We start from the raw sequence: 14385 nt of genomic DNA on the forward strand, positions 1-14385 counted from the left end.
ATTCTTAAATTAAAATGTATGCTGAAAAATAAAAAAATTTATCTGGAAAATTTTTAAAGTGACAGATTTTCGAATTAAGTATTTTAAAGTAAATGGTATAATAATCTATAAAAATCACAATTTAGGAAATTAAAAAAAAAAACGGTTGAAATCAAAGTTGGACAACAGTTTTATTATACAAATTTTGTAACATTCGCGGTCAAAAAATAAATTCACTATAATTTCCCGGTTTTCCAGGTTTCCCGGTTCAGCGTCCAACCTGCACTGCATTATATAATTATCTTTAGTCCGAACTTTCCCACTTGACTTCAATTTCATTTTATTTGACAGATACGTCATTTTTTGTCAGCAGAAAGAAGTTATGAAACACATAACCTAAAACTATAGTTAATCCGTATTTTCCTTCAACGATCTTCAACATTATTATAATACATTCCATAAGGATTCAAATATTTATACACCTGAAAAGTACAAGAAATTTTTATTCTTACATTTTGCATTTTAAAATCCCTTATATTTGCCGCCTTTCTTATCCAAGATGGAGAAATTAAGCGGTGGGTCCGTATTGTTTCGGTTTTTTTTTACTTGCGCGTGGCTAGACCATGTATTTATTAGATCATGGATGCAATCGTATGAAAGCACACAACACTTTGGAAAGTGAGAATCAAAAATGAAAGTCCTACGTTTTGTATTAAAAGCAAAATTCATATTTATAGTTTTGAATATGTGCACAGTTATGTTTGTGGAATGTACAAATAAGTCGAAAGAACCGAAGAAAAAAAACTGGCGAGACAAAGATATAAGAGACATGACTGACACCGACTTGGAGCACATTCTTGATCAGTGGGAGGAAAATGAGGAACCATTGGAGCCAGACGAACTTCCGGAGCATCTCAGACCGCCTCCGCAGATAGACTTAAGTCGAATTGATGTATCTAATCCAGATAACATTCTAAAAGCAACCAAAAAGGGCAAAGGTGTGATGATGTTTGTCGATGTTCGTCCTGAGGTTTCAATCCATGAAGCTGGTACAGTAATGCAAATTTGGCAGACTAGTTTGCACAATAATCATATCATAGCTGAAAGGTATCCCATAGAGGACAGAAGATCGATTTTTATGTTCCGAGAAGGATCACAGGCTGTGGATGCCAAAATTTTTTTGTTAAGTCAACCAGAATTACTTCATCTTACGCTGGAGGGTCAGACATTCAAAGCACCAAGTGCTGAGAAGAAGACTGAACTCTGATAGTTATATTTAAAGTTTGTGACATTTCCACTCTTTTCTTCCTCCACTTTTGTAATAAAGAACATTTTTATTCTGAAGCTAAAGATGTTTGCCCTTTGTTTAAGAGAAGGCACCCGTAAATATTTGTTTCACTTAAATGTTTTAATCACACTGCTGTTTATATTCAAAGTGTTTTAAGGCAATTTCATATACAGACTAAACGTTTAATATTCAATTACAAAAAATATTCATTATTCGTACTATCAATAGCGAAACGAGCTCACAAAAATCCCTTCCATCAAAAGGTAAGTTACTATTATATTTTAATCCAAATGAATCAGTTGAGCCAAATGCCGACAATAACCGAATCTACCTGTCGCCTACATGTACTCCCTGCTTAATGCCCAAAGTATCCTGGGCAATGAGACGAATTTTACTTCAGGTCAGTAACTATACATTTACTTCAAATATGAAGTTTCTATTGGTCGGTGTATTATAAAAAAGAAGGAATGGTGGGGAAATTGTGGAATCTTTTTAAAATACATGAAATTTTTTCTATTGCCCTATGATACATTCATAGCCAATCCCAGTAAATAAAACTATTAATTTTCAATCGTAAGAAAGATTTTTTAATAAAACAGTTTAATTTTCAAACAAGATGAATTTTCAACTAACATCATGAGTCTTCAACCAAATGAATTAAATTTTCAACAAACCAGTTTGACTTTCCACCAAGTAGTTGAATTTTCGGTTAGATTATAGAATATCTGGTACCACACTTTATTTCATGGAAAAATTTTTCTTTCCAAAATCAAAGTATTGGGAACATCAAATTGAAGTAAATTCGAAGCGATTTGTTAAAAGAAGGCATTACAATTATTGTGAATTTTATTATTATAGCTTGTCAAATATGGGTCTACCAAAAATTTGAATTTGCCGTATTTAACTTACAGTTTAAGTCCTTTTACAATTCTCCGCTGTTTGTTTTGTTCATATAAACCATTTTACTTACAAAAAAAAGAAAGAGTCATTTCAACTTCTAAAGCACCTCGACCCCTTTTCCAACTTTTAAAAAATTACAAATGAAATTGTTAGAATTGGTTATACTGATGAAAATAATCCACAAAATATGTTCCATTTTATTTAAAAATATTAAAATTTTTCGTATATATACTCTTTCCCAGGAAGAATGTCTAAAAACACTTTAATGGTAAGTTGAATATGACAAATTCAAATTTTTGGTAGATCCATATTTGACACGTCACAATAATGCAATTAGAAATAATTTTAATGCTTTCTTTTAACAAATCGATTCGAATTTACTTCAATTTCATGCTCCAATACTTTCATTTCGGAAAAAAAAATTTCCATGAAATAACGGGTGGTACCAGCTATTCTATAATCTAACCGAATTAACCCTTGGGACTCCGCACGCCCTGAGAATCTAATTTGTCCCGCGTGCGGTCCTCGAGACCGCATTCACGTTTTACACATTTCAACAATTTCTAATTAGTTTTATTTACAGTATGAGCATGTAATGAAGTATTTTTTCTTTTTAGGATGAATAAATAAGCAACTTAGAATATTTTCTAAACTTTATTAAATAAATTTTGAACGTAATGCAAATTTTGGTAAAACATATTGTATAAAAATCTTTCTGCTTGGAAAATTGGACTAGCCTCACGAGAATCATTAGCAAATCGATTCTCAAGACAAATTAGAAGAAAGGGAACTATGTGGGAGCTGTAAATTCAAAATCAAAAGAATAATGCTCTTTCAGTTTTCATTCTTTTTTTCTTGATCAAGTCTCACATGTGGTAACAGTTGTAGAATGTTTTCTACGTGCAAATTGTTTACATTCGCAAATTGTTCACGGCGAAAGAGCAGCAGTTCAAACGGTTGCATAGCAACAGGGCGAGGGATAGGAGCCGTGCCGCCCAATTCTAGGCCGTTATAGTACACATGAAATTAACGAAAAATGCGATCCATGGGACCGCCGCGCGGAGTCCTAAGGGTTAAAATAGTAAAATGTGAGAAATTTAACAAAATTACTATTTTCACAGTAAATTCCATATATATCTGTTATCTTAAGTTGGTTAAAACCGTTGAAAACAATTGAAACCTACAATTAACTGACGACCGATAATTTAGATCGGGAGTGTAGTAGTGAAAATCATTAGAATTTTTACTCATAAAATAAAAATGATAAATTTTCAAATGAAAATGGAATAATAGATTTAATGCTTTCACGATGATTGATTTTGACAAAAATAGATAATTCGGGTTCCAATCGTGTAAAAAACTACGAATTTTGCCAACGCTTCGCGAATGTTGCTCTTATGTATACTCTCTACGATGCCTGTGATTGGCCAGAGCGCCCGACCATGGGGACTGGTAGAACATGATTGGTCAATGAAGTCTTTTTTTTAATCCAGGAGGACGGAAAGCCAAATCGGACTGATATTATATCCTATGTGAAATAAAATGTTATGTCCCGTTTCGATATAATGCTCAGCTAGTGCTGATTGCGTTAAATGTTTTAGCCTGACTTTCTCATGTTCCTTCATATGTTGGCTCACGGTTTCTCCAATACATACTTTTTCACAAGGACAAGGGATTTTATATACTCCTGGATCACTGAGGGGTCCCTTGGGATCAGCTTGAGAGGATCAGTCAACGTGAGAATGGCGATAGTTTACCATAAAGTAGGCTAATGGGCTAATAAAAGTAGGCGGGGTAGAAGATTTTCTACGCAAAACTTAATTTCATCATAATAGTTTCCTGAAAGTCCACTGTGTACATTAAGAATTCAATTTTAGGAAAGAATAAAACCTACTTCAGTACAACAATATCATCTGAGAATGTCTTAGAATGTACAATTTTTAAGTTTTAAAGACAAATTGTATAGGCATGGAAACGTAAAAACTCATAGATTCCAAATATATTATTTTGAAATATTACATTGAAGAATTAAAAAGTTAAACTCCGTAATTTTTTCCTGAAAAGGGTCAGTTTGGTGGGGGATGATCAAATGATTATCAAGTTAAAATATGACAAAGTCGTTAAGAAATACTGCAATAGGAAAAGCAAACCTTTAGGGGAGTCTGCCGATTTTATACATCATGCAACTAAGTAAAAATAAAAAAATTGGATTGATTTTAAGTACATGCATCAAAGAGAAGACTGATCAAAAATTAAAAAGTCGTATAATACTGGAACTTTATATTCTCAACAATTGCTTCTGTTGCACACTCGAGGCCTGAGATGGTTCTTCTTCTTCGAGAAGCGAACCATTTTCGTTATTGAATTTTCGGCACCAGGTAACAAAAACATCATAGCCAAGGAGGATGAAAAGAAAGAGAGGCATAGAGACCTTATAAGGAAGTTGCTAGATTGTATCATGAGTATTCTGTTCTAATCGTCCTTATCATCGGCGCTCTTAAAGGTGCCAAGCTTTTACTGCCGTACAAACTAAAAAGATACGTAAGTGACATTGCCTCTTAGAGTGATTCTCTTAAGCGTGTCAATGATAAAGTCGACTTAAGCGGCAATGTCACTTATCTATCTTTTTAGTTTGTACGGCAGTTTACTAGTTAATTGCCCAAATATCTTCTAAAATACTCTATTTACGAAGAAATGGTTCGGACAAAGGTTCACCAGGACCGAGGGGAGCATTTGATTGCACCATTAATTTTGACCTTGCAGTCAATTTTCAAGGTCAAATGGAGGTAAGACACTTTTCTTAAATGAGAACCCCTTTTTTTTGACTGCGGATTTGAAAAGTGCGGGAAATTTCACGTGAAAAATGACCTGTAGAAAAGTTCTTTTTGTGACGTTTGTTGTAAACGTTTGTTTACCCCGAAAAACCAGGACAATTCAGAAAAAGGGCATCTGTTCGTTTCACAGACAGTGGACCTGAATTTTTTACCTTTCCAAGGTCACAAAAAAACAATTTTTTCACAGGTCATTTCTGACGTGAAATTTCCCGCTCTTTTCAAATCCGCAGTCAAAAATAGGGGTTCTCTTTTAAGAAAAGGGTCTTACCTCCATTTGACCTTGAAAATTGACATCAAGGTCAAAATTGATGGTACAGATTTTAGATTAAAATGGGTCACCGCGCGTGAGTGCATGTGTGTTCAATAGTTTCTATGAATGTACCGCCAGGCCACTTTTTTTTAGAACTACACCACTGGAGGGAGGGCCAGAGAATTAACGAGATGGGAGGAAGAAAGGAGGGAGTTGTTTAATGTTAGAGGCATAGAAGACGGGACTGGAGTAAACTATAAAAAATTGGAAAAAGGGAAAGACAATTAATAGAAAGATGGGTATGATTAAAGAACCAAAATACAATAAATGGTATAAGATGATAAAAAAGGAAGGAGTACCAAAGTATTTAGAAAAGGGATGGAGAGAGAGAAGGTGGACCAGAATAGCAAGATTTACATTGGGAAACGATGTAAGGGAGGGCATGTATTGGGAAGAAGAAGAGAACAGAACAGAAAGCGTAGAATATGGTATGTGAATGGGAGGAGGAAACATGGGAGCATTAAAAGCGTAAATATTGTAAGTAATGATTATATAATGTATAAGTAGGCTAAGATGCGTTTGCGCTCTCATTCTCATTCTTGCACTCTCGCTTTCGGTCGCTCGCTCACTCGTTTGCTAATAAGTCCTAATTTGCGTTATCACAGGAAATACAGATAAGGAACTAAATATAAGACTTTATGTAAATAGTTCTAAATAGTTGTATGTAGTAAGTATAAGATTTAAAAAAATAGTAGGCAGAAAAAGTTTAAGGAATGGAAGTCATGTAAACCCTTCGGGGACATATTATAAATAAAGAATAAGAAGAAAACAAATAATATCTAATTCTTTAAATTAAAAATAGAATAGGCAGTTGAAATTAAAATATAAAGTCACACGATGTGCTTTTTAATAACGTGCTATATATTCAAGCAGCTACAAGCATAGAAAATGTTTTGCCATAACCTACAGACGAAAAGGCTGGCGCTGTAAAATACAAAAGAACGAACTCTTACTTTTGCACTGTAATTATATTTTGATTCTACATAAATCGATAAACTTTCAACCAGAAAAATTTTTAATAAAATAGAGTATTTATCTGACGTGCTCACTAAAAAAATCGTTACTGACAATCAATAGACAATAGTCGACGAAAATATTTCAATGGGATCACCATGATCGATTAAGATTCTTCTAGTTGAGATCATATCCGATTCTACTCCACCACAGTTGGAGTCTATGTACGCTTTCAATTCTTTCTTTTCATCAAAGAATATACCAAGGTTTTCAGTTCCTCTCAGATCTGTGAAGACACGCTCAATCATCTTCCAATGCCTGGTACTTGGATTGCTGACTGGAAGGCTTAAAAAGTTTACAGTGAAACTAATTTTGGGTCTTAATATTGTTGACAAATACAATAAACTATCGACAACCTCATGATATTTTTTATTTTTTAATGATTTATCATTGCTTTTCTTCTCAGTCAACATGCCAGGTTCGATAGGCATCGCAAACGGATAAGCTTCTTCAAAACCAAAACGAGACAGTATCTTCTTAGTATACTTTGTTTGCGTAACAAGCATACCATTCCTCATTAAATTGATTTCCATTTCAACGTAGAATAACTTCCCTTGCTTTGGAGTTTCAAGACTGATTTCAAATTTTCTGACTAGTTCAAAAAGAACTACTGCAATTTTATTTTCAGTTTGACTGATTATCAAACCGTCGTCCACAAAAAGTGCAATTATTACTGACTCCGAGTCGTAAAAAATGCATGGATCATCGGTGTTTTCAAACTTAAGGCTTTTTAAGTAATTTGTAAATTTGGTATTCCAAGCCTTTGAAACTTGTTTGAGACCGTATAAGCTCTTCTTTAAAAGACATACTTTACTCGAATTATCACTGAAACCTTCCGACTGAAACATGTAAATCTCCTCGTACAATTCTCCATATGATGTGGAATATGATTGATATATATGTGGATATGATTGATGTGGAATGTATGAATATTCCATTTTTCACTTGCAGCATGACTCAATAGCAAGCGAATACTGAAATGTCTGGCAACAGGTGCAAAATGTTTCACTATAATCTATGCCCGGTTTTTGATCAAAACCACGAGCGACAGCACGAGCTTTTAAACGACCATCAGCCTTCTCTCGTAGAACCCACTTACAAGTCAATGCTTATCGACCTTCTAGCTAATTGACCAGTGCCCAAGAATTCATTTGTTTCAGTGATTCGACTTTATCCCACATTGCTTTCTTCCATCTCGGATCTTTCAAGGCAGTTGTGACAGAAATATCTTCGACTTCGCTAATCATAAGGTAATCCTGATATTTTGGGTGTGACTTAATGTTGCGACGATTTCGCAGACTATTTGTGCACGCTTTCATTTGCTTCTTGACGCATCCCTGGTTGATCATCACTGTCGTTGCTTTCACCAGACTCCTGAAGTTCTTCGCAATTCGATTTTGATTCAGATTCGCTCTCGTAAATTGTGTTCGATTCGCTGCCTTTAGTCAATTTGCAGTCAATTTCAATGAAGCCTTTCTCGGGACTACTTTTTCATCAAATGCTTCATTGCAAGAAACTTCGACGGTGCGCTGGCTTGGAAAATAAATGCGAAGCCATGTTACTCGACATTATATCCAACGGAAATTCCTTTCTTGCTCTTTTTATCTAGTTTCTGACGTTCACGATCGGATATCATCACGTAACATTTGCACCCAAAACGTTTTAAAGACTTTAGATTAACAAGACGTCTAAACCACAATTCAGCCGGAGTTTTTCCGGGTACACTGCATGCACCAGTTTGGTTTATTGTGAAAAACAGAGTAGTTTAGAGCTTCCGTCCACAGAAATGTTCCAAGATCTTTCCCATGATCTTCAGCTCGCGCAGCTTCAACAATAGTACGCATTTCTCTCTCGATCCTACCATTTTGTTTTGGCGTATATGCAACTGATCTTTCATTGAATATTCCGAGCTGATCGAAATATAACGGCTTCTGGAATTTTTTATTTCAGTCCCGTTGTCCGATTTTAAAACTTTCACCCTACGATGAAACTGATTTTCAACAAGATCCAGGTAGGTATTGAGTTTGCCGACTGCCTCTGACTTGCGTTTCAAAAAATAAACACTACGGAAATGACTAGAATGATCTTTGAACAGTAGAAAGTATTTAGCACCACCAAGAGATGGCACGTTCATTTCTCCAAGATCAAAATGGATTTTGTCAAGAGGAGATTTGGCTAACGACATCGTTTTTTGGATGTGAAACTCGATGTTGTTTTCCATAAACGCAGCCTTCGCAGACGTAGTCTTTATTTTATGTTATTCCTTCTTAGAATATCTTTCACATAGCGGATGTTTTGGTGTGCCATTCTTTCATGCCAAAGTTTTAAAGAACTAACTGCTGACAAACTGTACTGTTCCGCTGGACGAAACTTCATAAGAAATAGACCTCCAAACCTTTCCCCCAGTAGAACAGATTCATTATTTTCCATAATGAGAGAGAATATTGCTGTAGCCTGTTGCGAATAACCCTTGTCGAGAACTGCTGTGACGGAAAAAAGATTAAATTCCAATTTTGGTACGATCGGATACCATTGCTTGCTATCATAAGCACCCTACAAAAAATGTCAGATTAAAACGTATTCAAAAGTATTGCACTTTGAATGCGATGTTGACCAAAAGCAGATTTTCAGAGAATACCTCGTGAATGCGATTCAATGCTTAGCAATCGCATATTTTCTGCTTCACATTAAATCGCATTCAATAGCATCGACAAAAATTCTGTTTCGCATTCAATTGCATTCTATAGCATTGACACATATTAGAACTCTCGCATTAACACGCATTGAACGCGAAATCTTTCACTTTTCATTCAGACTTATTCAAGATTTATACATTATATAAGAACTCTCGCATTAAAAAATATTGTGCTTTCGTCCCAATCCGAGGTTGTCACAAAGCAGATTTCCACAGAACATCTCATGAATGCGAAGCAATAATTTTTAATCTGACGTTTTTTGCAGGGGATGCAGACTTGCTGAAGTTACCTTTTCCCATTATTGCATTCTCGATGACAGGCGATTCACGACTTTGAAGCCTAATTTCTTCTTGTTGAAGACGATGACGCAAATTTGCGAAGGTTTTATCTACTTCAGTTACTGATTCCCACGCAGTACGAAAATGATCGAACTTCGCTGGCTGGCAATTTAAAATGCGTGACATTATCCAACTGTCTTTTAAGTCTTCTCCAACTGCACACAATTCTTGCGCTAGCCCATAAACTTGGAGACAGTTATCCTACAGCTGATTTTGTATCATCGTATTTATAACTGAAAAATTGTTGCCGGAACAATCCTGTTGTTTTTTACTTCGCTTACCATAAAGTGCTTCAAGTATCTTAATTATTGAAGCTGTAGACGTGCAGGTTGAAATTTTCAATGCAATTTTCTGACCCACGTTTAATCCGACAATGTCTTTGCCTCTATATATTTCTTGACCCAATCAGCATAACCTGCATCACCTTCAAACGGGTTAGGTGATGCACCAGTAACCACATCTAACAAACCTTTCGTTCTCAGCAATAAAGTTAATTTAAATCTCCAGGAAACATAATTTGTCTTTCCATTGCCTTCCGAAAATTCAACTAACTTGTTAAGATTAAATCTGGTATCCATATTTTGCGTAGTCATACAATGACGTTTTTTTTGTTTTGAGGTTAGGTACTTACTTTTCAGGCTTTTTATTTTCAGATTGTAGAATGAACTTTCTTGGCAATATTTTTGACATCTGGGCACTGTAATGTGTGTCGCACTGTAATTATATTTTGATTCTACATAAATCGATAAACTTTCAACATGAAAAACTTTAAATAAAATAATGTATTTACCTGACGTGCTCACTAAAAAAATCTATACTGACAATCAATAGAAAATGGTCGACGAAAACACTTCTCGATACTGACTGAAGCGCAAAAGCAGACTAAGGAAAAGAAACTACGACCAAAAAATGCTTACTGCTGGTCGCTGGCGCCATCTAGCTGCGCTTAGCACCAACACTAATAAAATATTTCTTTAACGAAAACAGATGAATTTACAACTAACATGATGAATCTTCAACCGAATAAATTAAATTTCCTACCAACCAGTTCGACTATCCTACCAAGTTGTTGAATTTTTAGCAAAACGAAAAAAATCAATTCTTTACGAAAAATGTAATAGTTAATATTTCAACCAAAAGTCGAATATTTAAAAAATAGCTGAATCCTCAACGAACACATATTATTAATTTTTAACCAAACAGTTGTATTTTTATCCAAAAAAGATCGTATTCCTAGCAAGAGATCAATATTCAATAAAATAGACGAATTTTCAACCAAAAACATAAATTTTGAATGAAGAGGATACATTGTCTACCAAAAAAGACGAATTTTCTGCAAAATACATGAATGTTCAACCAAAAAGATAACGTTACACTTACTTAAAATCAAACAAATGCTGTATGCACTGGTCGGTGTATTGCAAAATTGAAGAAAAGAAAAAAGTGAGGCATCTGTTTAACATATGTAGAATTATTTTGATTACATTATAATACATTCTCAGTAAATCCCAGATATATTTGATCTGAAGTGAGATGAGAACGTGAAATCATTATAATTAATAATAATAATAATACGAGTAATTGTACATAAAAAGATTTTATTTTTGTAAATTGTCTTTCATTCAAAAATATGTATTTTAAGCAGTTGTTATCTCTGAAGTGAGGTATGGGTGGCTACTTCTACTGAAAAAAATGGTCGGTTCTGACGTCGGATCCTATTAGGATCCGGTGTGGTATCCTAATAGGATCTGACGTCATAACAGTAGTACACTGAAAAAGAATTGTTCTTGAATTAAGAAAATATTACTTTATTCAAGTCAATCGCAGGTACGAATGGGGACGATAGAATATGAGTATGTTCCAAATAAATAAGTACTTGCTATCATATGCTTGGAACAAGCTTACATTTTCTTAATCTGAGAAAATGTATTCTTAGATAGAATACATTTTCTTAATCTGAGAAAATGTATTCTTAGATAGAATTTCGCATTTTATTATTTTAAAACTTTGTGTTACTTCACTATAGAGATGTATTCAAATGAAGAACATAGTTTACTTCCAAGAAATCATTTCTGATACACTTCAAGAATATATTTTCTTAATATAAGAATATGTAGAATCTGAGCAATAGGCTAGTGTCTCAACTGAACACTATTTCTAAAAAAAAAAATAATTTTCGAAATTATTGTTATACAATTTTCATTTTTTAAATTATTAAAGTATGTAATTCACGACTTCGCTATCGAAGCGCTTGGATCTCGGTGACAAAAGTTTGGGTAAGAATTTCAAGGCAGGGTCGTACCAAGTCATATGGTGAACCTCAACCAACTTCAAACTAAAAGTTGTTGAAGTCAATTTTAATTTACCATTTTTTATTTAGAAAATTTTTAGAATTGAATTTTGCTTATTTCAAAAAAGGCTCTATACTTTTTTTTTAATATATTTTAAAATGTTTTAAAATATCTAAAAGTAATGAACAATAAATAAAAATTCTCCGCAAAATGCGCAGTTTTCAATTTATGCAACTCTTTTATTGTATATAATACTCTTTTACTCAATTTTTAATGTAAAATAAAAATTCTTAAACAATAATTTAAAATATTTGAAAAAGCGAAGTAAGTTTCACTTATTTAACAAGGGATTTAATAATTTTTGTTTTTAAATACTTAAAACGCTTAAAAACGACCCAAGGGTAATAAATAATAAAGAAAAGTAGCAAGTAAAAAAATGCTTTAATAATATCAATGACAAAAAATTATGTTCTGCTATACGAAAATTTTCATAACGCTTTCATAAACTCAGTGACAAATATTTTCTGATTTTTAAAAACCTTTGTAAAACGCACAGTTTTCTATTTATTTAATTCTTTTATAATACTTTCTAACTTAGTTTTTAATTTAAAATAATAATTCCTAAAAAATAATTTAAAATATGTAGAAAAAATGGATCGTTAGTTTAAATATTGCCTATTTAAAAACATGCTCGATACTTTATGTTTCTTTGAAATATAAAATACTTCAAAATCAGAAGAAACAAGAATTCTGCAAAGAAACGTTTAGTGCAAGAACTTGCAGGTTAGAAGCGAACTCACGGTGGTCGGCTGAAAAATATTTGTTTCCTTCCTCCTTGCATTCTCAATTATTTTATTTAAAAATTTTTTAAGTGTCAATTTTTTCATTTTTCCTTTATAAAATTAAATGCATTCTTAATAAACTTTTTAAAAATGTTATTGAATTCTTTTTTCTAAATATTTTGCTTTAAAAACGCATAAAATTTTTTTGAATTATCAAGAAAATGTAATAATTGTATTTTAAAGCATTTTTTAAAGCTTATAACTTTGTTTTATGCTGTCATATATTTATTTTTTATTATTTACATAATAAAAAAAATTCTGTAAAAACGACTGAAAAATTTAATTTTATTAAGTTTTCATAAATATACATACTAAGAATATCCGCATAAAATTTTCTATATTTAATGACATGTTGAAATGAAATTTTCTATGCATTGAATTCATTGACTGAAAAACCTAATTTTGTTCATTTTATTTTAAAAGACCTAAATTTATACTTAATTATTTTAAATAACAACATTATATGAGCAGTACAGTACGCGGGAAGCATTGCATTGCCAATTAATAATATAAAAATATAAAACAAGATATTAACTATTTCGGATAGCAAGAATATAAAATTGAAAATTATTTAAAAAATTCTTGCCTGATAAAGGAATTTGTTTTTCATTAAGGAAAAATTAATTCTTTGAATTCTGCTAGATTAACATTTTTTTCTAAAGTTAAAAATCTGTTGCTTGAAACTCATTTAGTTTAAATTAGAATGACACATGATCATTTTATATTTTGAAAACTATTTTTTTACTTATTAGCAGGAATATTTATTGTTATTTATAAGTTCAGATAATTTTTTGTTACGTTGAACACTACACAAAAATAATTTCAGCGTGGCCGTTTTGACCGAGGAAAAAATTCCCAGTCGTTTTCCGATTCACGAAAATGTTTCACGGTTAGAAAAATTCGAAATGGTTTAATTTTGAGTAGATTAATACATACAAATAATAAGCGAAAAAATTATAGACGCAGTAAATTTATAACCTTTTAATAATTTTAGGAATTAATTGACTAATAGAATAAATATTATTGAATTTCAAAACCATTGTTAGCGGCGAAAAGAACCAACTTCATAACATGTCAACTTGTCGATTATTATATTTAATAAGATACTTATGCAGTAAGAAGTAAATGAATTTAGACTAATATATTAATTTGCATAGTATGTGTTTGATGTCTATTGTATTAAGCGTACAGTTCTTATGTTGAAAAAATGATGTGATCCTATCACATTCGTTTCAAATTAATAATTATTTGAAGGAAAATATTCAAGAATTGTTCTAAGAGAAATTATTTCTTCGCCGAATACATTCATTTTCTCGTCTCAAGAACATCAACTACTAACGAACAGTGGATGTAAACTCCTTCTAGGTCATAGGTCTTTAAATAGTGTTGCATTATTATCAATTTTTGCAATTATATTATCTCATTATCATATATTATAATTATTCTCTAACTTCAGTTGTCTTCTAACCTACATTTGAAAGAATTGATTATAAATTAGTGCACGTTCAAATAACTTTTAACATTATAATAAATTAATGACGTGTAGACGTATGTACTTGATATAAAACAAAAATTATTTTTTATCACAAAATTAATACCAATATATTTAATATTATTAATATTATTAATATTAACTATATCAAATTCAGTTGCTTTTTCCGTGAATTACATCTTTTTTCATTTTTAGAAAATTATACAGTGTGTCCCATATTTATAGGGCCACCCTATTTTTTAAGGATAATTTTTTTTCTATTGAAACAAAATGCACCAAATATTTTGAGTGGAAAAGTGAATCGAATTAACGATTTTTCCTAAAATATAGAGCTCGCAATTCCATTCGTTCATTTATTTGGACATTTTTTCGAAAAAATAGGTGTCCCAAATTAATAGGGC

At 32.3% G+C, this 14385-nt stretch overlaps 1 protein-coding gene and 1 pseudogene across 1 annotated transcript; one reads left to right on the forward strand and one right to left on the reverse strand.

Moving 5' to 3' along the window:
- Nucleotides 1-603: 603 nt before the first annotated feature.
- On the forward strand, nucleotides 604-1329 carry LOC117178939 (LDLR chaperone boca). Its single transcript, XM_033370514.1, has one exon. The coding sequence runs from the start codon at nucleotides 671-673 to the stop codon at nucleotides 1244-1246; it is 576 nt and encodes a 191-aa protein (XP_033226405.1). The 5' UTR covers nucleotides 604-670; the 3' UTR covers nucleotides 1247-1329.
- Nucleotides 1330-7449: 6120 nt separating this feature from the next.
- LOC117178703 overlaps nucleotides 7450-14385 on the reverse strand; it is a 235152-nt pseudogene continuing 228216 nt past the window's right edge.

This window comes from Belonocnema kinseyi, chromosome 8, assembly GCF_010883055.1.
Source record: "Belonocnema kinseyi isolate 2016_QV_RU_SX_M_011 chromosome 8, B_treatae_v1, whole genome shotgun sequence".
Taxonomy (NCBI): Eukaryota; Metazoa; Arthropoda; class Insecta; order Hymenoptera; family Cynipidae; genus Belonocnema; species Belonocnema kinseyi.

What these genes read in the sequence shown, in the direction of transcription:
- LOC117178939 (XM_033370514.1), top strand. Translation starts at nt 671, where the DNA reads ATGAAAGTCCTACGTTTTGTATTAAAAGCAAAATTCATATTTATAGTT.